The 22,967-nt window shown below is 44.7% G+C and overlaps 1 protein-coding gene across 1 annotated transcript; it reads left to right on the forward strand.

Annotated features, from left to right (window-relative positions):
• The first annotated feature begins 4,590 nt into the window (after positions 1-4,590).
• LOC142559344 (uncharacterized) lies at positions 4,591-22,003 on the forward strand. The gene is made up of 4 exons (XM_075670957.1): positions 4,591-4,596; positions 6,953-7,144; positions 13,862-13,987; positions 21,135-22,003. The coding sequence occupies exons 1-4, from the start codon at positions 4,591-4,593 to the stop codon at positions 21,360-21,362; spliced, it is 552 nt and encodes a 183-aa protein (XP_075527072.1). The 3' UTR covers positions 21,363-22,003.
• Positions 22,004-22,967: the final 964 nt, after the last annotated feature.

Here is a 22,967-nt window from a genome sequence, read left to right on the forward strand (position 1 = left end):
TGTTTTTCACCGCCCCGTTTACAAGGGCATGCAGTTCAATCATCATCATGAGCAGCATCATCAGCATCATCATCATCATCAAAGAACGTATAACTGCGCCGCCAGACACTTATTCTTCACCACGGTTTCATATTCGACAACAATGTCCACGTTTTTTTTCTTGGATAAAATTCCTTTAGTCCGCTACGTCTTTCCGAGGCTGATGCTGCCACATGCCTCGAGCGGGAATAGCGTGAGCCTTTCTTTTTGCCGCTTTCACAAACGACAACAGCTCCTAAGTCATCCTGAGGTCGGATCGCAAGCTGAATGGCTGTGCGTTCATCGAAGCGAAACAACCAGTGATACCACCGGCCGGCTGCCCATTCGGGCTTCCGGTGGCGTCTGCCGTTTGACGCAAAACATAGGGCGGAGCGAAGTACGTCCGGTGCGCTCACCGTCGCTGTGATGCAGTGTGAAGCTTCCTGCCAGGGTGACTTATATATACACACACATATACAAAAGCATATATTCACACTTTATGAGAGCCATTATGTGGACACTCCATGCGCTTATCGGCCGTCGCCGTCGCCGTTGCCGTGAGGTACAGTATAAAATCTAAGGGCAATGAAATCGTCGCCGCGCACCGTACGCTCTAGATGCGAATGAAAGCGTGTGAGCGTTAGCGGACAATCGCGGTTCAACCTCGCACACGCAAGGTTGGAAAGCGGGGAAGAAGCGCGCCACCTTCCGCCACGCGGAGAGTTACAGGGGGTGCGTGAGACTCCGGGTGCGTAGACTGGTAACCCGGACACCCGGACGGCCGCGCGTGCCCGCCAGGGCACTGTTCTATTTGGAAAGCCATCTGGGACGCCGACCGAGTCAGCCATGCGCTGTGTCTTTGCGGCTTAGTTCGTGTTTATGCGCAATTAGGGACAAAGGTCAATTCGCTCGCTGCGGCTACTGCGCTGGCTCACTCAAGCGATTCTCAGCGAGTTCCGGCGGATTTAGAGTGAGATGTGTTTATGCTTGCTTGTGTGCGCGTGGCACCATGATTGCTAATTTAATTAGTATGGCTATATTTAGAAGTTTATACGGCCAATAGAACCACTTCGTATAGATGTCCACCAATTTGCTATCGCAATCGCGGCTTGGGATTTCGTTCGAAATTGCGACTTCTTTATTACCTCGTAACGCGAGGAAAACACTTCCGAATTAAATTGACTTTTTTTTGTCCCGGCACTGCTTGCAAGACGATCTCCAATCATGCTAATACAACATACCCCTCAAATAAAGATTAGAAAATTTATTTACCATATTGAGAGGATTACCAAACTATTTAAAGGAATCTGTCTCTTGCCTGGTGCCGGCCGTAGCCTCTCATGTAGCCCCAGGGCTAAAATAAATGTAAAGTTAGCTTCTTTTCAAAACGTTGGGCATTCTGAAAAACAGAAAACCGGCATTAGCGTTCTACTTTACTCATCTCCGCAACTTTGACTTGGTGTGCTGTATCTAAAGGCCGGATAATGCTTTTGTTCCACCTACGTGCAGGACGGAGTATGTTCCCCACCTCTTCGTGTCAATCGCGCACCTTGCCGGCGTCCACACTTCGTCCTCAGAATGTCTCATTCTGCCGCCGTCCGTCTTCATTGTTCCGCCAGGAGTGCAGCCTCCTTACCCCCACACTGTGGTGAGTATTTTCCTTCAATAATGATAAAGGATCACAACCTGGCACACGCTCGAAGAACGAGGACGGCACGAACGCCGTACTGTCGCCAAGATTTATTTGATGATCACTCGCAAGTCTGCTCGAAGGAAGCACGTGTCACCTGTGGTCCAAAATTAAACAGTTGCAAAGGGCTGCTCATGAATCACGATAAAACAGTTCGAGAGCTAGTAGAAGCACTTTACATCATGGAAAAAGGAGAAATGCTTTCTTATCTTTAAATACGAGTATCTTTCAATGGGTCCTGCAGCGCATGAGCAATGATGCATGTGTATGTGCGTCCTTCATCAGATAGATCTTGTTAACAGGACAAGGCGCGTGCTGTACTCTTCGTCCGCCTTCCAGGTTGCACTCCTTTAGATTTACTGAGTATGCACCAGCAAGCCCAGCTAGTGTATTGCAAAGTAGTTTCCTTCTTGTTTAAGCATATATTTACGCGTGGCGTACAAAAATCTCACGATATATTTTCAAGCATGAAAATTCATATCCACACTAAAGACGTAACAATATATTTTCTAAGAGATAGAAATTTGCCCAAGAAGAACTCAGCTTTCTTCTTTCAACGAATGATTGCAGAGGCAATGAGAAGTTTTGACTTGAGGTATCGGTATCAGCGCATATTCTGCCTAATTTCCCGTAACAGTTAAGTCGCCTATACAACGTATCTTCATCTACACCGAGAAGTGCTCACACATTGCAGCACTATGAAATTGATTTTGCCGCGTCCTTTGGGTCCTCCCCTACAGCAGCACAAAAGATCACTATCCAACGAGGCATTTTGTAACAAGGACAGTACAGCAGCCAACACTCAATTTTTGCGCACTTGCGAATGGTTTCCTCCTACGCACAGCATTATCGTCCTCAAGTGGAAATAGACACACGCGAGAAACCTCTTACAACTTATTTGCGAAGAAAAGTGATAATTGTGCGAACATGCGCGTTTACGCGAAATCGCAACTTAGGTACACCGATAGTTTCTAGTGCGATTCTGCAATAAAAATCCGTAGACACCTGTAGCTCCCTATTGTGACTTGTGAATGCGAACGCAATAATGTCCAATTGAACGTCGCTGAGTGGTCCTCCGAGTCATAGTTTCCTACAAGAATTACTAGAGGGAACTCTGGCGCTGCAGTCGTTGTCCTACCATGGGAATGATGGGAAGTACATGGATTTGTCTGATCTTCGTGCTTGTGGATTCAGACGTTCTTGTGGCTTTGTATATTGCGCTATATAAATCTTATTGTCGTATATTTCTGCGTAATCTATATTCTTCGAAGTGCAGAAGACGCCGGGAACGCGTAAAATTGCTATTGATAGCAACGATTGAGCTTGTCCACGTGGCCAAATCGAAACGCGCCAAGCGTCTCAAGGCACTGGCATGCCCGCGATAAATTCATAAGGGTGTTTCATTCGCTTGTCGATACATGCGTCCGTGGCTTAATGATTTCAACATTAGACTTCTGTGCTAGAGTCCCTGTGTTCGAATCCTGCTGTCGGGCAATTTTAATATGTTTATTTAATTATTTATTGCGCAATATACTGTTGCAAATGACAAGTTTACGCAGTCACAAAGCCGTTTGAAGCCAAAAAAATGAAGTTTAGGCAAATCCATGTACTTCCCATAATTTCCATGCTGGGACAACCACTGCCATTGCAGCTCCCGTAGACACTAGCGCCAGAGTTCCCTCTAGTAATTCTTGTAGGGAACTCTATGCTCCGAGTTACGTATTCCCCATGGGCAAGCGAACGCATTCAGACGCTTGGCCAGCGCTTCTTAGATAGCACGAGGCCAGCGCGCATCGATCTGTGACGTCATGCTGCCTTGCCCGACTGCCATGGAAACTAACGGGGATTCTCGTGAGTTTCTCGCGGTCATATTGACGTCGAACCTGACTTGGCAATGGACATTTCGGTCTAACTAGCTGTATGTCATGAAGCAGAGTGAACAGGTCTACTATCTAGGATGCGCTGGTTTAGCCAAGTGGATAAGACACTCAACTTCTGAGCGTGGAGTCGTACTTTAGAAACGCGCTACTGCCAGCGTTTTCCTTTCGAGTTCTACTTTTATTACATTATTTCTTCATAACGATTACCGAGGCAAAGTTAGAACGCAGGCAAGAACTTGCGCGGCCAGGGCACAAGCCGATAACACAGGCTTCCGAGAGCGCATGAGCGTGGGTAACGTGGCCTTGCGGTGATGACCTCTCACCTCAGGCAACAGCTGGTTTGCCAGCAGGTGTACCCTTTCACCCGCTCTACTTATTCGAGGAGTGCACGTGACGTGGCATTCCAGTCAGGGGGAATTTACGTCCCATTTTGTTGCAGCAAGCGCAGGCTTTTGCACTCAATGGGTGATTGCACGCTTTCGCAACTAAGTTGTGCACAATATGGCTGATACTACCGAGAGCGTCATTGTACGCGCAAACCGTCACCTGACGGTTAATGTCGTGATTACATCATATATCATGCGAATTGCATAATTTTATAGACGGGCATCCACTGTGACGGACGCAACTGTTAAATAATTTCAAAAGCAAAAAAGTAGAACGTGTTTGGTTAACAACTATCCCTGCTTTCGCTGAGCTGAATAGCTGCTGACAGATCATGAGGGACGTTCAAGTTCAATCCACAACAAATAAATTGTGCCTTTTCATTGGAAAACTTTAATACGAAGTGATCCTCCGCGCCAATGTCTCAGTGTCTATGAATTTCTGCTGCTGGGTATGATGTGGGGATTCTCGGCCATTGCAGCCGCATTTAGAAGGGCAAGAAAAGCGCTCATTTAGTTGAATTTCGCTGCAAGTTAAAAAAAATCCTAGACAAAAAATAATTGTGAGTCGTTCCACTCTGTGACGCTAGATGACCGGCGAAGCTGATTAGCACACGAGATGCAGGTAACACTAAATTTTGAACAATTTTACGAACTCATTTGCCTCGACTTTTTATACACATTCGCGCAGACGACGCAACCGCCGCCCCGATGAGCAGTGGGAAACTAAACACGCGTGACGTTGAGACGGGACCGCCACCACGGGAGAGTGGAAGGAAAGGAATGCAGATGCGCAAGCGCTTGTAACGCCGACAAAGAGAGTGTGGTGGGAGCGTGTAGACGTGGCCGACGCGGATCAAAATGCCGCATCTGTTCTGATCAGCTTGATATCGCGCACGGGTTCTCTTTGGACTCAAGATATTATGCACGCTTTTCCAAGTTGACGGAGCACTTGAAGACTGCTTCACCTCCGCTGCACGTCGGCACGTTATTGCACTATCTCCGCGTCGGCCAACGGTTTTCGCACATGCAGAACAAAAAATATGGATGACGCTTAAGCTTCGCCTTTGAGTCCCAAACCCCATGAGAGCGATCTTATGGGCGACGGCGACGAGCGACGAAATGGGCCGTCGCGCGTCGCGCGAACAGATCGTTCTTTCTTGTCGCTCGATCTCTAGGTTGTGTAAATCAAGATTTCGTCACTCGTCACGCAGAAGTGCGATAAGCGACTAGCCAATAGCGCGAAACCAGAAATGGATGTACATACGTCAGTGAAGTACGACCGATTGTCGCACGGAACGAGTAAACGACTAAATTCTGATACCTGCAAAGACAAGGACCTACTGAAAGACCATAAATATTTCATGCTGCTCTATACAGTATAGCACATCAACGTAATTTAATAAGGCAAGCGTCACGCCAGTGCCAGGGCATATTTGTTGCCCTAATACCGGCAACTCCGGGGAGACGTCTATCAAAGTCGCCGGCGCGCAAGATCGCTTGTGTGGGGTTTTTACGGAAGAGTAAAACGCAATATCGTCCAAAAGGTCGCTGACTGCTTCTAATTTTCCCGGCAGCTGCAGCTTGTCAAACCGTAATGTTTACCGGGAAACGCTGGCGGCAAACGCTAGGCACGAGGGCGAGCGGGGAGCTACCTGGCAGAAACGCGGACTCTTGCGTGGGACGCGGAGGCGAGGGCAGTCTAGTCACGTTGCTGCAAGGAAGTGGGCGCTCTATAAATGGTAGAAACGCTGCAAAAGGGGTTTATGTCTGAGTTCCTTCCAGCTTAACAAAATTATGTTTTGTGGTATATGCAAGTTACAAACTGACGCTATCACGTCTCTATGCGCACATCATAGCTTCGGATTTCTTCACTGTTACATGTGTCATGGGCTCGCTATCGCTTTGAACAATCAACCGCATAAATGAGTCAAGTGACATTGTTTCTGCAGGGCGGCCGTATTCACCAATAAATTCAAAACGAGGATTGTATTACAAGTGTAGTTGTGAATATAGCTTGCTGTTTCCAGTTGGCAGCCTCAAACAAGAGAGCGTTAACGCAGAATAGAAATGGCGCATACTACTCGAAAATGCCGAGTGCCGACACGCGCGCATGGACGAACGCAGATAACGAACGCGATGCGTCGACAAGGCGGCACGTTGCAGGGTAAAATGGTGAACCATCGCCTGGACCATAGATTACAGATTGCCCGCTGCATTCAAGAACTCGAAAACTCGATAAAACTCAAAATTTCGCCGGAAAGGTGAAGCATAGATTGCGATAGCAAATTAGCAGACAACCACATGAAATGAGCATAGTACCTTTGTAGGCCGTATGAAGTTGTAAACATTCGCTTGCTAACAGAATTAACGAGCATGGTGTCAGCGCGATCAGCGAACAAACGCATCACAGTCGATGACCGTGCGCACTTGCTGTCAAAACGCTGCCTTGAGAAAATAGTTAGCAAAAGCGAGCTGAGAGACCTTTGTGCTGTCTATCACTTCAACGCTGACTGAGCGCCAAGGAAACACAGCACGCACAGTGTTACCAGCCGCCGACGCACCTAGACTCATCCCCCAATGGTGATCACTTTCAAGATACGGCCGGGTGACCGCGCGCAACTATCACATGCGCAGTTGCAGCCGGACACTGCCCCCTTCCCCTTCCTCCGATGCCTTGCGCGCGATGGAAGACGGTGCGCTTCCTCGCCGCTTTCTACCCTTTCAAGCATACGAGATTGAGCCGCCCGACGATCGGCTCCCCTCGCACGCTTCCACTGACACATACAGCGTAGGGCGCACGGCGATGGTGTTATCGCCCTTGGACTCTATGCTTAACACCTGGGCTACGGCGCGAGAAATGCGCCTGGAGTGTCTATATAATTGCTATCGCAATAATAAACAAATTTTGAGTCGTCGAATCACAAGGAAACATGAAAACATTTTTCATTAATGCACGACACCGCTCTACGATTTTCCAGAACGACTCTATCCAGCTGCTGCAGCAGGTCGCTAACGCCACCACCGTTCCTTCACTGGCACTGGCGTTCACTCTTAGAGCCCGACTATACGAACCGGAGAATCCAGATCCGCGAAATGTACGGATCGGCAATTACAGCGCCTTCAAGCCCTGCAAGCCGAATTATCTGTCGCAGTTCCGGCCACCAGCGTCGGTGAGTTTTCTTATTAGTGTTGGTCTAGAGGACATAACGAGGCACCGCATGGCGCCAGTGCAAGAACGACCTGAAAAGATGGATGACGTACCAGAGGGTTCGCTGTGGTGCCGTGGCGCGAGCTTCATTTTAAAACACAGCTCTTTGGCATCCTTTCATCAGCCGAGCTTCGGCGTCGGCGTAACCGAGCGAAGGAGCACAGAGATTGTCAGAGCGGACGCAGAGCGCAGCGGCGAATGAAAGACTTGTGGAGAAAAGCGGAGGACGATGGTGCATCGGAACCTTGAGTTGGAAAGCGGAGGAGGAGGGTATGGCGTAAACGCCAAACGAAAGCCTAGTGCGATGGCGACTGCTACTAGGTGACCCCAAAGTTGCGCGAGTCGTCTGGGAGCGTTGTTTGGGGCGGCTGCAGTGAATCGCGTCCACGCGTCACCTACGCGCTGCCTCTGGCAATCTCAGCACTAGCGAGGCAGTCGCGCCGCACTTCGCTCTGTTTGCAACGTGCCACACGGTACAGGTTATCCGCGTCAGTCAATATATTGCAAAATGGAAACACGTTTAAAGGTGCACTGAAATTTCGCATCAGGGAGTATCGCAATGGTCGGCGAATGTCTCGTCCCACAGCCACGACTTTCCGGTCAGTTGTAAAATTGTTACATAGATCGATTGTTCCTTGTTTCAATTTTAAGGTTTTTTGAGCTATATATGATTATTTCGAGTTCCTTCCTGTAAATGTCGGCCAAATACCACTCCACGCACTATCGCTGACACTTAGGGCGTCCAAAATAACGTTAGCCCAGCTGCTCAATGAAATATCTATGGTATCTTGTATCACACATCTGTTAATATCATTTTTCTTTGAACAGCTTCGCCAACGTTAGCTGGGACTCAGGCTTCAAAGCAAAGCAACTTCTACACAAGCTTTACGGCGGTTAAATTACCGCGGAAAATATTATTGCTTACATATGGGATCCAATAACACAAAACTATTCCAATACGCGTTTATTCCAAGCTCCATGGTTCAAATTAACGGAACCGCCGACGTAAACATCGCTCAGTGACCCGCGGCGTTATTTGGGCGAACCGCGCTGTCTTCGTTTATAGGGGGTAAATTTATTTGCTTTCGAATCGAATAGCATTGCCTACCTTCACAGTTTTTTTTTACCTTCTTGTCAGACAAAAGTGCAGGAGCACGAAACAGTGTAGAGGGTTCCGCTTCCTCCGAGCTAGAGCAGTGTAACTAGATAAAATGAAGAGGAATGGCATCGGCAATTAGCCCAGTTCCTCTTACCTAGCTTGCGCTGGCAGGTAGAAAATCGCGGCGGCGTGCAAAGGAAAGTTTAAAATGCCGCTAAAAGGGATCCTCAGTGAAGAAGAGCTTGCAGAGTAATGTCCATAGAGTGCATAAGAGGCTTGACAACGTTACACTGTCATGCCAAAATGTTTACTATACGCAACAACCTCATGGTCACGGGTAGCTCCGAGTAGCCAGTGTCCGAAGGATCGGCAGGCAGGCATGTATTCCTTTCGAAACAGAGCAATCCGCGGCTATCCCGGAAAAAGTTCAGTTTTTGTCGGGATATTCAAGCACTCGAAAGACTCATAAGGGTAGCAGTGGCCGATACTGCAACACGATGGCCAATCCCTGTTCTGGGGAGGGACTGTATTTTGCTGAAGTTTAGTGGGCTTTCCTAATTTTGCTGTACCTGGATTAGTATAACGCCACTGGATCTCGGCTTTTTTTGCCGGTGTCAGACACCACAACAAGCCAAGAGTAATTCGCTGAACTTTTAAAACTGATCGACGAGGCGAAAGTAGGCGATATTCGAAATTATACGGTAAGAAATACTGATGAAGCAGTCAAAAATGGACGCTGCATGAAAACAGTCAGACGAAAATTTTGCATACAAGCCAAGATGTGCGTGCTGAAAGATAAGCAGGGTAAGATCATCAGCCATCTCGAGGGTATAGTAAAAGCAGTGGAAGAAAATATATATCAAACTGTTCAGTACCCAGAGCAGCCACAATACCTGCCTTCGAAGTAGTAATGAATAGTTTACAGAGGCTCCTTCTATAACTAGCGATGAAGTAGAAGGGCCTTGTAAGATATGAAACGGAGAAAAGCTGCAGGAAAAGAGAGAATAACAGTCTATTTAACAAAAGACGGAGGAGATATCATGCTTGAAAAGCTTGCGGCGCCTATTTACGAAATATCTCGCGACTTCAGAGGTTCCAGAGAACTGGAAGAGTGCCAGAATTATACTAATCCAGAAAAAGGCAGATGTTAAAGAATTGAAAAATAAAGGCCCATTAGCTTACTGCCACCATAGCATAAAATATTCAGCAAGAACAACCAAAAAGACAGGCCGGCTTCAGGGAGGGATACTCTACAATGGATCACATTCACGTCATCAATCAGGTAATCGACAAATCCGCAAAGTACAATCAGCCTCTCTATATGGATTTCATAGATTACAGAAAGGCATTTGATTCACTAGAGATACCAACAGTCGTAGATGCATTATGTGATCAAGGAGTGCAGGAGCCTTACCTAAATATCTTTTAAAATATCTACGATGACTCTACAGGTACCTCGATTTTGCACAAGTAGAAATACACGTTAAAGAGAGGGATCAGGCAAGGAGGCACACTCTCTCGAATGATGCTGCTGTACTGTATGCTTGAAAGAAGTATTCAAGCTATTAAACTGGGAAGGCTTGGGAGTGAGGATCAACTGCAAATATCTCGGCAACCTTCGGTTGGCAGCTGACATTGTCCTGTTCAGCAACAATGCAGACGAGTTACAACAAATGATTGAGGACAGAGAGAGTGTAAGAGTGGGGTTGAATATTATTATGCAGAAGGCAAAGATAAAGTTGGTCAATAGCCTGGTAAGGGAACAAAAGTTGAAGATCGCCTGTCAGCCTCTAGAGTATGTGAAGGAGTACGTTTTCCTAAGTTAATTACTAAGAGGGACCCTGATATTGAAAATGAAATTTGGAGAAGAATAAAATTGCGTTGGAGTGCATTGGTTAGACATTGTCAGATCCTGACTGTAAGCTTACCACTGTCAACGAAAATAAATGTGTAAAATCAATGCATTCTACCGGTGCTAACCCATGGGGCAGAAAGTTAGAGATTGACAAAGAAGCTCGAGAATAAGGACCGCACAAAGCGCGATGGAACAAAGAATGACAGGCGGAACGACAAGGGACATGAAGACAGCAGTGTGGATCAGAGAGCAAATGGGAATAACCGATATGGTAATTGACATGAAGAAATACATGAAGCTTTTCAAGCAATGTAAGGCGTAGGTTAGCTAACCGGTGGACCATTAGAGTTATAGTTGCACACAGAAAGGAAGCGCATTCGGGGATAACTGAAGATTAAGTGGGGTGCTGAAATTAGGAAATTAGCAGGCACAAGTTTCAGTCGGTTGGTTCAGAACAAAGGTAATTGGTGAACGCAGGGAGAGGGTTTTGTCCTGCAGTGGGCGTAAAATAGGCTTATGATTATTCACGCACTTTTATGGCTTACACTTCACTTCGACCTGGACAGCGTTCGCAAATTTGTGCCATCGCGGGACAGACAGGCGAAATCGGTGTTACCCGAAAACTTGCTACCATTACCGGAGGGCTAATGGCATGAAGGTTGCCCAAATACGAATAACAATTCTTCTTTTGCTCGGTTTAATCATGCAAAATAAATGTGTGCACGTGAAATTTGATTGGGAGTCTTCGCGGTTTTCGCGAGGTCACGTTACAGAAACGCGAAAGGGGCGGATGGCGGGCAGGATATATGATTAAGCAATCGAGGAGGTTTATTGAAGAAACAAAATGGAAACAGTTTGGAATACTTTACGTTAAAGCGCCAATGGTATGTGCATGAATTAGCAGGCTTCATGAGCAAGTGTGAAGCAGTAGAATACATGAAGCGATATACACAACAAAGTGCACGCTGGACAGAGATATAGCCCGTGAATCTTGGGTCTTCGCTTTCAGCATGTAACGAATATTGCTCGAGATTGCCCTAGTGGTTCGGCATTTACTATTACATTTTTTCTTTTACTCATTTTGCGAACAACAGGCCCACACGCCTGTCATGCGCTGTTACGCTTACTCGTATCGTTATCGTAAGCCAACTAGGTAAAGCTAAATGCAGCTACATTTTACGCATAACGTTATAATGAAAGTATCTTGATGGCGCAATTACGGGCAATATCGTTCTTGGAAAATTTTTCGTTGCGTCTTTATTAAGCTGTATCACCAATAGAATGCAAGAGCTGCACAATCAGCGACCACTTTTTTTAAGTTTCCTCCATAAGAAGGGTGCGAACCACGTAATCGTGCTCATTTGCATGGCACCTCCAGGCAGTGATAGCACAAATGACAAAATCGGCGGCAATTTTCTGCTCGTCTTGAAACAGACGCCGGATGGGAAGAAAAGAACAAAGAAAAGGAGAAAACGTTATCTGCTATTTTTACTAAGTAGTAGTCAATGCCTTCTTTCATTCTGGCTATAGGTCAAACAAATTACATATTTTTAAATGCATATATTTTTTCACATAGCCTAACACCATCGACAATTGTAACTCGACCACATAGTGAGTGCTGTTATTCTTCGACAAGAAACTGCCTCTTGATTGCAAAATTTTATGGTCCGATTTTTAACCCCTAAAGTTGGCGAGAAAGGCTCTCACCAGCTTACGCTTGCATAGGCAGCCACTTAACATGGCACTGTCAACGAACAGCCGGCAAAAACATGAGAAAATGCCGGCCCTGTTGTATATATTCCGCGATGAACGTAATTAGAAGTACCAAGAATTTCATAAAGAACTCTTTTTTTTTGCTGCTAATAAGGCAATGCCATCCCACAGCATGTGGGAACGTTTGCGGATGTTAAATATCAAAAAAATTCTAGCTGTCACATAATCGTGATTAGCTGTAAGCATGAAATGGCAACCAGCGAAGCAGATTGGCGGGAGATGATACTAGCCACAATGTTAAAAGGGGTGTAGTGCATGCTCCCAACGGCACAACCCACCACGCTACACCACCCCACACCGCACTACGCCATAATGTGCACTGGTCCATATGGACGCGATGGTTTCCTGTCACAGACAGAACCTCTTTACAAGTCTCGTCTCGTAGAAACAGGCTCCCGGAGAGCGCCGGACGCGCGCGGAACTCACGGACCGCTGGCGTTGAAAAAAGTACAAGAAATTCCGTCTGAACGCCAAGTGACAACAATCAAGCATATGTACACTGTATCTTCCTTTTGAACGTTGCAATTGAAAATGACAACTTCAGAGCACCTGAAGTAGCAGCTTGAGTGATGTTGTGAACGAACATTAGGAAAAACTCGTGCGCAATACTTTTTGTAGCTTTTTTGGGTACTAACTAGCGTTTGTAATGCGGTCACCTAGAAAGAATTGGGAACCAAAGGTCGCATTTCCTTAAATTTCGGTTGCATGCCCTCGTGATCTCGCTTTGTTCTAGTGACGATGCCCGGTAGTTCTCATTCCATTCTTTTCTGGAGCTTATGGATAAGGGCTCCGAATTCTCGCTCAAGGTCTCTAGAACGTCACCGACAACGGGGGCTAACAGCATTTCATACTTGATCAACCTGCTCAGATGTTGTTTCGTCTCTCCCACGCCGCGTCAGCTCTCGCAAAGGCAAAGTGATGTCGCGTAATCCAACTCTGTACGCGGGAACTATGGCAGCGCCACCGCTTCCAGTGGTGGTCCTAACGTATATCGGTTAACTTAATAATATTACACGTCGTGGACGCGTGCATGGCTACTTCTGTAGCAGTGGGGAGGGTGGCTTTTAAAATAAAATAAAATTTACTGACGATGTTTAAGCGGCCACGAGGGGGCACAAGGTTCGCAAGATGGTTGTATTTATTTCCAGAAATGTCCTAAGCTAACGTTCGCAAAGCGGGCTGTGCGTATTTTACGTATGGTATGTACGTTATCTAGACGTAGACTGATTTTTATCCTTTTTTTTGCTTTTAGTGAAAACGATGTGCCTCAGAAGATAACAGGAACCTTGCAGCTGGTAATACTTCTGAGAAAACTCAATTAAATAGTATAAGGAGAGAGAGAGGGTTGAAAAGGAGCTGAGCGCGTTAGCATCTTCAACTGCTTTTAAAAGGGGTGAAATACCCTAAATAAAGATTGCGGATCATTTATTTTTCATGCAGTCCTCAGCTTACAGTCCTCGGTTAATATTTCTGCTGCAGTTGTGTATTTGTTCCTACCTATGGATGTAATTATTTCGGTTTTCATTATATAGGCTTAAGTACTTGTACTATTTAACCTTCTGTACTTCGTCTCACATTATTGCGACGCATCTGTCTCTGCGGAAACTTATTTAAACGTTATGAAACCTTATTTCTTTCTACTGAACTTGATGCAGGCCGCTCCATCTTCCTTGCCACAAAACTTGTGAGGCTGAAAGACCTCTCATCCTTCACGATGTACGTGCATAAAGAAAACTTTGTGGGATTGCGCAACATTGACTCACGTATATGGTGCGCAAGACACATAGTCATTTCATTCGGATATCTGCCCGTGAAATCGTGAACCTATTGTAAATAGTACAACTTCTCCTATTACTTCAGCGCCTTATAAATTTCTTCATAGAATGAAGTTTCATTTGTAGAACACGCTCCGCTATCGAGAATGTTTTCTTTGTATTTCATTTCTTTTCAAGTTTTGCTCTGACGCAGAACTGTCCAGGAACTACCTATATCACAGCAACCTCCACGTGTCCCTAACCTACAGCAAGACGTCCAAGGTCACCGTGACCTTTGACAGCGAGAGGGCATTGCGTTCAAAGGTTCGTATCTATCTGCGGCAGCAAAAGATCAAAAACGACTGAGTACATGTTAATGCAATGCCAAGATGTTCATCCACTGAGAGCGTGCAGAACGTTTACCTTCCAGAAGCACTGGGACAGAAAGCGGATAGATGCATTACCTGTTCAGCCGTCGAGATATGTAACAGGAGTTTGCAGTACTAGCCGGAAAAGAAAGCAGGAAAGAGATTGATATAACTACAGCCGTTAAAGGCATAGGTAACTGAGCCATTTCGAGGTAGCGGTTATATTAAACAAAGAAAAAAAGAAAGAGAGGCAAATTGCTACACAGCTATGCATGAATATAATACACTACGATATCCAACAGCTTAGGTGCCCACTTCTTGCGGCCCCGTTACGAAGGAGATGTCAATTGAAATCATCAATATAATCACCGTAAGTAAAACAAGCATTTCATGATCTTATATTGGGAAAAAAATGACCATGTAGGTGAATAAAGAAAAACGATCCTCAACTCAGACAAAGGACAATCGTAAAAGTAACGGGTAACAATTGGAGAGAGAGTTTCGCTCCGTTTCTGCCCATTGATCTCGCACGGTGTAAAACCGAAGCGAAGAGCACATGCGAACTGAAGCGGACATCGTCTAATGTCACGAAAAATAAAAAGCATAACCGCGTCGTTTCAGTGAGCGCTAAGATGCTCGCGTGTGTCTTGTAGACACTGGTAGACGAACAAATGATATCAGAAGAATTGTTAGTGACTTAGGCGCTATGTAAACTCAACAAAACGAACCAGCCACATACAGCAGCATCTCTAGATGACTAGCTCGAGTAATTGTGGGGTTAGTACCTGAACAGATGCAGTTTTTATAATAGACGGTCGTGGGTGTCACCAGCTCCAATAGGTTTGCTCTAAGAACATGCAGTATTTCAGATTTTGCACGAGCTCATAGCAAATGCATATTATCCCTAGTTACTCGCTTGTCTTGCTGCTTGTGGCGGAAATTTCTAGTATCAGTACGTGGCACACTCAATTACAAGCGCATTCATTTACTCATTGCTGATATTTGAGCAATTCAGTCACCTTTGCTTAATCGTGAGCGAGTTTGGTTGTGGGTAAGAAAAATAGACATGCTGTAAGCAGACGCGCGTATTAGATTAGACTCACGAATTTTAATGTTTGGTGTAAATAATACTTCAAAATTACAGTTCGTTACGATAGTGCCTGCTTTTGCGGCAACTATAATGTGCTACTAAACAAGTAAATAATTGCGTATATTCGCATTTTGCGTTTCGCGCACAATTTCTCGCTCCAGCCAGCTTTGAAACTTCAGCATCCAGCAGGCAATGGCATCGAAACCCACGCAGCAGAACTCACATATTTTCTTTAATCCCTTACGAAATCTTTCTTAAACCTTGCTGTGCCTCATCTGAAACGTTCATTGTGTGTTAGCACTTTCAGAGGCTATTCACCTTGAACGTAAGCCTTTCAACTGGCATGGTTAGTCTTGCGAGTTAGCTTTGTTCGCTCGCTTACAAAGTCAACACTTGACACGCAGTTCAAGATATTGCTGAATTGTAACAGTTGGTAGCTGTTCATCCATTCTACGCGTCTCAGAGATATAACACTTGTACATACACACGTGAACCTATTAGTCAAGTCAAGTCAAGTCAGTTTTATTTACATCATTATGATGTGGGTAGGCTCAGGCAAAAAGCGAACGATTTTCGCTTGAGGAAGCCCGAGCCCCCCTACATGGCGTACAGCAAGGTCAAAAGTTTTAAAACAAAGTACAAAATCCACACACACTACATAACAGAATATAATATAAGAAATTCAGAACAGTCGATATAAACTCTTGGTACATGCTCATTAATACACAATGCATAGGTGTTCACAGAGATGAAAATGTCCTTTCCATCACACTTTAACGCAAAGGGAATACAGTGGAAGAATTCAGAAAAATTGTTATTAGTGAAATTCAGAACAATGGATATAAACTCGTCGTACATGCTCATTTATACACAATGCATAGGTGTTAACCGAGATGCAAATGTCATTCGTGTCAGACTTTAATCCAAAGGGAATACAGCGGCTTACAAAAAATGATTTCTTAGAGTTTGTGTACTAGATGTTTCAAGAGAAAAACGTTCAAATATGAATTTATTTAGTAACCTTGGAACTGCATGACGCATCATCTGTCGACCATGTTGTGTACGGCAAAGGGGAATGGTCCAACGTTCGTGTTTTCGAAACGAGTATGGCGTTGAGTTTGCTTCGAGGGATGACAATGCTATCAAGAAGTTGTCATTGTGAAAAACGAATTTTTTATATCTTACGGCTAAGAAAAATTCGTATAACTTATGAACGGGTATGATTTTGAATCGCTTAAACAATTCTTCGGTGTGTGCGAGGTAGTCAACATTTGCTATGTAACGTACTGCTTTCTTTTGCAGCGTGTGTATTTTGTGCAGGTTAGTTTGAGTAGTAGTGCCCCAAACAAGGAAACAGTAGTTAACATATGACATGAATAATGTGTTGTATATTATTAATTTAATCGATACAGGTAGATAGGAGCGAAATTTCCCGAGTATTCCGACGCACTTTGATAAATTGGTTAAAGTGGAGCTAATATGAGGGTCCCAGCTCATGTTCTTGTTAAAGAAAATTCCTAGTGTTTTTACTGTGTCTACTATCTCTATAATAGAATTGTCTCTCTTTAGCCTAATGTCTGATGTAACGATGTTCTGCCGGTAATGAAAAAGTACCGCTTTTGTTTTCTTACTATTTATTATCAAGGAATTTGCTGCGCTCCATGATTTCAACTTCTCTAATACGCTGTTTATGCTTGAAATGAGCAATGGAATGTTATTACCCCTAAACAAGAGACTCGTATCGTCTGCATACAGAAGATATTTTGGAAGGTTGCTGATATCTGTTATGTTGTTTATGTATATAATAAACAGTAGCGGTCCTAAGATACTTCCTTGTGGAACTCCAGTGGTTATTGGTTGAAGGGTCGAAACATGCTGATCTATTGTTACACATTGATATCGGTGCTGTAGGTAGGGCTTTAGTAGACAAGCTGCAGTGCCACGTATTCCATATCTTTCTAGCTTAGTGAGTAGTGTTTGATGGTTTAGGCGATCAAAAGCCTTCGAGAAATCCACAAAAACACCTATGAATATCTCCCTTTTTTCAAGTGCCTCGAGGATTATCTCTTTTTGCATTAGTAAGGCTGTTTCAGTGCACCTGTTTGGGCGGAAACCATGTTGTGACGGATTAATGAGGTTAAACTTATTGCAAAAGTTCATGAGTCTTTTATGAATTATTCTTTCTAGGCCCTTAGAAAAAATCGGCAGAATAGAAATAGGTCGATAGTTGGACATATCGTTTTTATCGCCACTCTTGAAAAGTACAATTACTTTGGAGATTTGCATTAATTTGGGGAAGCAACCTGTTGATAACGCCAGATTATATATATAAGTCAGTAGGGGGGCAATAACGTTCAGCACATATTTAACTGGAATAATTTGTATGCCATCAATATCGCGTGATTTGCTATTTTTCAACGAGTTGAAGCTATTACATACCTCGCGTTCATCTGTCGGATCAAAATAAATGCTGCGATTATTCCTAGGAATAGTGCTGCTCAGAGATTGAGGGTTTTGAGAACTGCTGACAACATCTTTAAAAAATTTGTTAAATTCTTCGGCAAGCTCTGTGCCATGTATGCGGCGGCCCTGAAAAACGAGATCTTTGATAACTGGCGACGATGGGGTTCTGTTTAGCAACTTGTTTAGTTTTTTCCACACGTCTGCACTATCCTTACAGGATTCCTGTTGGAACTGATGCTGCAGGAAGCGCCGCTTTTCATTTCTTATGAAGGAATTCAGCTTATTTCTATATTGCTTAAATATTTTCAAATCTAAAAGTGACTTCGTTTTGACAAACTTTTTATATAATCTACCCTTCTTTTTTATTCGTTTTAAACACTCACGGCTGATCCATGGCTTTCGGTTGTTATGATGTGGCTTTAAAATAATTTCTCTAAATTGTTCACAGTAAATGCGCTTAAAAATAGATATGAATGTTTCATATGCCTCATCTGCAGTGTCACAATGGAATACACCATCCCAGTTTTCATTCACAAGACTCGAGTAGAAAGATTCCAAAGTTACAGGGGCGATGTTCTGGATATTTACTGTCATCGAAGTTTGCGCATGTGTTCTTTTATCTTCACATTCAACAAAAAGGTATATCGGAAAGTGGTCTCTTATGCCATTACATACAACTCCTGATATCACGTTTTTTACATCAATGTTGGTGATAAAAAGGTCTATCAAAGTCTCTGTGTACATTGTAACACGTGTTGCAGTTTTAGTAGTGATAGCATGACCATTTGCTTCCACTGCCAAAAGAAAGGTCTCTTGCGCAGGGCAAGGTTTTAGCACAACAATGTTGAAATCACCCGCAAGTAGTAATTCCAAATTATTTACATTCACGTTGTTGAATAGCAATTCAATGTGGGAAATGAATTGATTGAATTGACCGTTTGGCGGTCGGTAGATCACACAGTAGATGTATTTTCTCGATTTCAAGCATAGGCATTCAAAAAGCTTCAGTCAATAGAGACAGTTCAGGAATTATTTCACATTCTAGATTATTTTTGATGAAGATTTCTATTCCACCACCTTGTTTATTAGGTCTGTTTAGGAAGAAACTATTATATCCATCACGCCTGTAAACCTCTGTATCTGATGAATACCACGTTTCAGTCAACATTATTACATCGAAGTCAAAAACAAATTCATTTAGAAGAACAGAAAGCTCGTCTTCTTTATGCCTCGCTGATCTAATATTCAGATGAAAAGAGCTCAAGCCGATTTTCCTCGATGTATTAAATGTGGTGTTTATGTCGTGCGGAGACTGAGCCATTTTACAGGCGAGATGCAAAATATAAAAAAGTGAAGACACTTAAACCATTTTTTCCACGTCTTGAGCATTGCGAAGGTACAGAATCGATGACGATTCATCCTTCCGTGCAAGAACCCTACCATTGCTTGTCCAGACAGATTTCCACCCTTTTGCTTTCTTTGCAAAAGGGTGGAAAGTACTGCCAAGTACTCGTTTTAGTGCTGGGCACAGGTGTTCGTTGATGAACAGCGGCGAGTTTGGTGAAAAACCCAGGTCCTCAGTTGATAGGCGCATTTTATGTTCTTTTTGGAGCACAGCGTCTCGCTTGGGACGGCTTTTGAATTGTGCAACGATATTTGGTACAGTGTTGGGTTTTTTTGCAGGAACGCGATGACAAATTTCAATGTCGCTTTTCGCAATAGGCTCCTTTAAAGCCTCCCCTATTTTATCAAGAGCATCAGGAAGGTTTTCATCTTCAGTGAAAGGGATCCCTTTAATCTCAAGGTTCCGATTCCTTGAATACTGCTCCGAGAAAGTCACTCGATCCTCGAGCTGTAAAACTTGCGTTCTGAGCGCTTGGCATTCTTCTAATAACTTTTCATTAGCCGCTTGGAGCTCTTTGTTTACTTTTGCCAGCTCATCACGTTCTTTCTTTCTGTCCCCGAATTCTTTATTGAAAAATTCGAGACTTGCCTTGACTTCCCTTAGGTCTTTTCTTAGATCCCGTTCAAGTTTAGCTTGAAATTCGCGCATTTCCTTCCTAAGTTCAGCAGATCCACTCATCTCAAATGCAACAAAAGAGTGCACACAAGCAACGGCGTTGGCAGCAGTTTGGGCAGAAAGGACAGAAATGGCACTTCACTGTATGGAAAACGTTCTAACCTGCAATGATAGCGGACAAGATTTAGATGGTCTCGTCAGGCTGCCCTTGCTGCTGCCAAGTGATTCCTCGGTGAAAGCGCGGCCCTTTTTGTAGCAGGCGCTTCCCTGGTGGACGTGACGTCACCGGCGTACTGTCGGAGGAGTATGCGAGCGCAAACAAGCTTAGGCATTTGGGAATAAATAGCTACGAGTTAGAGCGTTGCGCCTCGTATACCTTCAGCCATCATTTGTTAATTGGAAAGGGATGCTATAGCACAGCAAAATCCTGTTTTTGTCGCCTCATCAAAGCCCCAGCGACAGTACCGGATTGGGCGAAAGCCTCTGTGACGAATGAAAAGCTATCGGGTGCGAGAGCCGTGGTGCGCAGAACAAGTCATCCCCTATAACCACTGAACCTAGGATCCCTCCGCGTGTATTTAACGGCCGGAGTAAAACTGCTAGCGCGCGCACATCTAGGATGACATGCGAACAGCATATACAGAAAGCTTGCAAATTTTACCGCATGGATAATTATATTATATGGATCGGAGCGCATCATGATACACTGCAGCAAGCGATCCATAAAAAGGAGGGAACTACTGCGAAATGGCAAAGCCTCATAATAATGCGATAAAATTAAGGATCCCATGTCGCAGAAAATACGCCATTGGTGTCGGCTACGGTGTCAACGCCGTTGACCGCATGAGAAAAAACATCCCGAACGACGCGTTCAATTCCACGCAAGCTCTCCGCGTGGCGCAGAGGTGTTACTGAACTAATTGAATTTCTCAAAGTAAAACGCGTCAGAAAATTTGCAAAGTAGGACGTACAAAAAACCTGCAGACATGATACCATTGGTCTGAAGTTTGAATATGCGAGAAAACATAGTCCTGTTACGTGAAAACTGAAACACAATCCCCTTTTCCAGTTGCCATTTGAAGTCTGTCTTGCGGCGCGCTCCTCTCCGTTCCTTGCAGCACCATCCAGATGGCACTCGTCTCCGCGCATCCGCGGCAGCGGTGGCGCCCGCCATGGGGTAGAAAAGAAGGAATCAGAAAGCTCGCATTCGTGCATAGTGTCCCCCGTGAGCTTTTCCAGGAAAACATTACGATTACATAAGCTGCATAGCACACACACACAATCACATACACAGATGCCTGATTCAAGAGCAGCTTTAACAGAAATGTGGGCACCCTCCCTGCGAGACTACTGTGCCAGAAGATTTTTAAATATTTTTTTTTATATTTGAGTGAATCATATCAGTTTTTGCACCTACGAGTGCCAGTCTTATTATGATGATATTGCTTTTAAGAACCCGTTCCCCTGAATGCAATTCTGCGTTCTTAAACAGAAGCCTAGGCAACATCCTCACTTTCCTTCCCTTCGCAGATATGCGACACCAAACCGAATGCCAAGGCGCTTGCTTACCACATCGCAGCGTACGACATTGACTACGATGCTTCATGGTCCAGCGCTTGTGTGTTCCTGACTCTGCGTGGGCCCTACTACCGCCTCAAGCTCCTGTGCAAGCTGGAACACCTGCTCCTCACGGGATACACGCAGAAAGGCTGCCGTAGTCGTGCATTCAATATGTCGTCCGATAACTGCGACGCGTAAAGATACGCGACGGTTACGTCGGTGATATAGGCAGTGAAAAGTATGTCACTAAGACGTAAAAGATGCACGTTCCTACGCGTTTCTCTGTTGTTCCCAGATGTGATGTTTCGCCTTCGTTTTGCTAAAAGCATTGCTTTGTTGCGCCATTCACGCCGATACTGTCGTGTTTTGTAAATGATTCCCACGCCGCATTTATTTCCAAATGAAATTAGGATGCCACTCCTTTGTAATACACATGCTACATGTACTATTCTTTTTTACTTATGCTCTGATTACCGCTTTCTACTCGGACCAAAAATTACGCCATAAAAGAAGAGCCGCTTCGAAGCCGCCATCTTTCGATCCTGCAAACGCCGAATGCATCTGCCTCAAGAGTTTGCGTAGCACAATTACCGCGAAATAAAATTAATTTTTGTCGCTCTGAGCCCGTCCGCACCCAAATGAAATCGTCCAATTTACATTGCCCCGAGAGAACACCGCCCTGCACACACGAAGTTTGAGACGAGTTCCAAAGCTCGCGGATATTGGCCTTTATTTAGTTAATTCCATGCAAGCTGCCCCGAAAAGCTCGTGGTTTGGTTTACTTCATATTAGCTGTCCGAAGTTTCCTGTATAAACTGTTTACATTCCACCAGTTGTTTCGCGCGCACAGAAATGAAGAGTGCAATAATTTATTTGGGCACGTCGCCTTTTCTTAGTCATCTGTATCAACTTGGTTAATACAGATTCCTTTTATACCCAATTGACTTGATCGATACACTTTTACGTATCTACAGAAAAGCTTAGGGTTTGTTGTCAGTCTATCATTTAGTCCTTCACAGTAGTTTTCTCATGCGATTTTACTATTCAGCTTATAATCATGCGTTAATTGTGCCGATTCCTCGTAGTGAGCCTCGCTCTTTGCTCTCTTCTGCGTAAAAATTCTTTTTTCTTTTTTTTTACTGTAAAGTGGCTGTTATCACCCAAAATGAGAGAAATAACTTCTCTTTGTGTAGCCGGCAGATTGGTGGGGGGAGGGGGCAACATTGCCTAAATGGCGGCCAGAAGCCCTTGAGCTCTAGCGGCATCTTCGGCCTGCTGCACGGCCAAAAGTTGGTCTTCGGTGGCTGAGCTGAGCAACACGGTCTCACACTGCTTCCGATCCTTAATTTTTTTGGCCTTGTCGGGGCGCCCAAGGGCAGGCCCAGATAATGTGATACAGGTCCACCCTTTCTTGATAAAAATTTACATTTCGCCGATCGTTGGTCTAGGTAATAATGATTATGGATCACCGGATTTGGATACGTATTTGCTTGAAGGAGGCGCCATGCCACTGCCTGCTGCTTATTAAGTGATGGGTGTGAGGGAGGGAAACCGCACCCTCCCCAAACTGCAATGGTTAGTTATCTCCCTGTAGGCAACCATCCGGTCCCCTGTCAGCCCCAGCCGCGGCGCCCCGGTGGCTCGGCTTGTGAGTCCTCGAACCACGGTGTCGGCCGCCACATTGCAGGGGAGAGAAGAGTCCGCGGGCGCACAGATGACATGGACAACCCGCTGACCGTGGAAGTTTGCCAGGATTCGTTGTGATTCCGGCGAAATGCGCCCCTTTGCTTAATTTAAAATGGC

Source organism: Dermacentor variabilis, chromosome 10 (assembly GCF_050947875.1).
Source record: "Dermacentor variabilis isolate Ectoservices chromosome 10, ASM5094787v1, whole genome shotgun sequence".
Classification (NCBI taxonomy): domain Eukaryota; kingdom Metazoa; phylum Arthropoda; class Arachnida; order Ixodida; family Ixodidae; genus Dermacentor; species Dermacentor variabilis.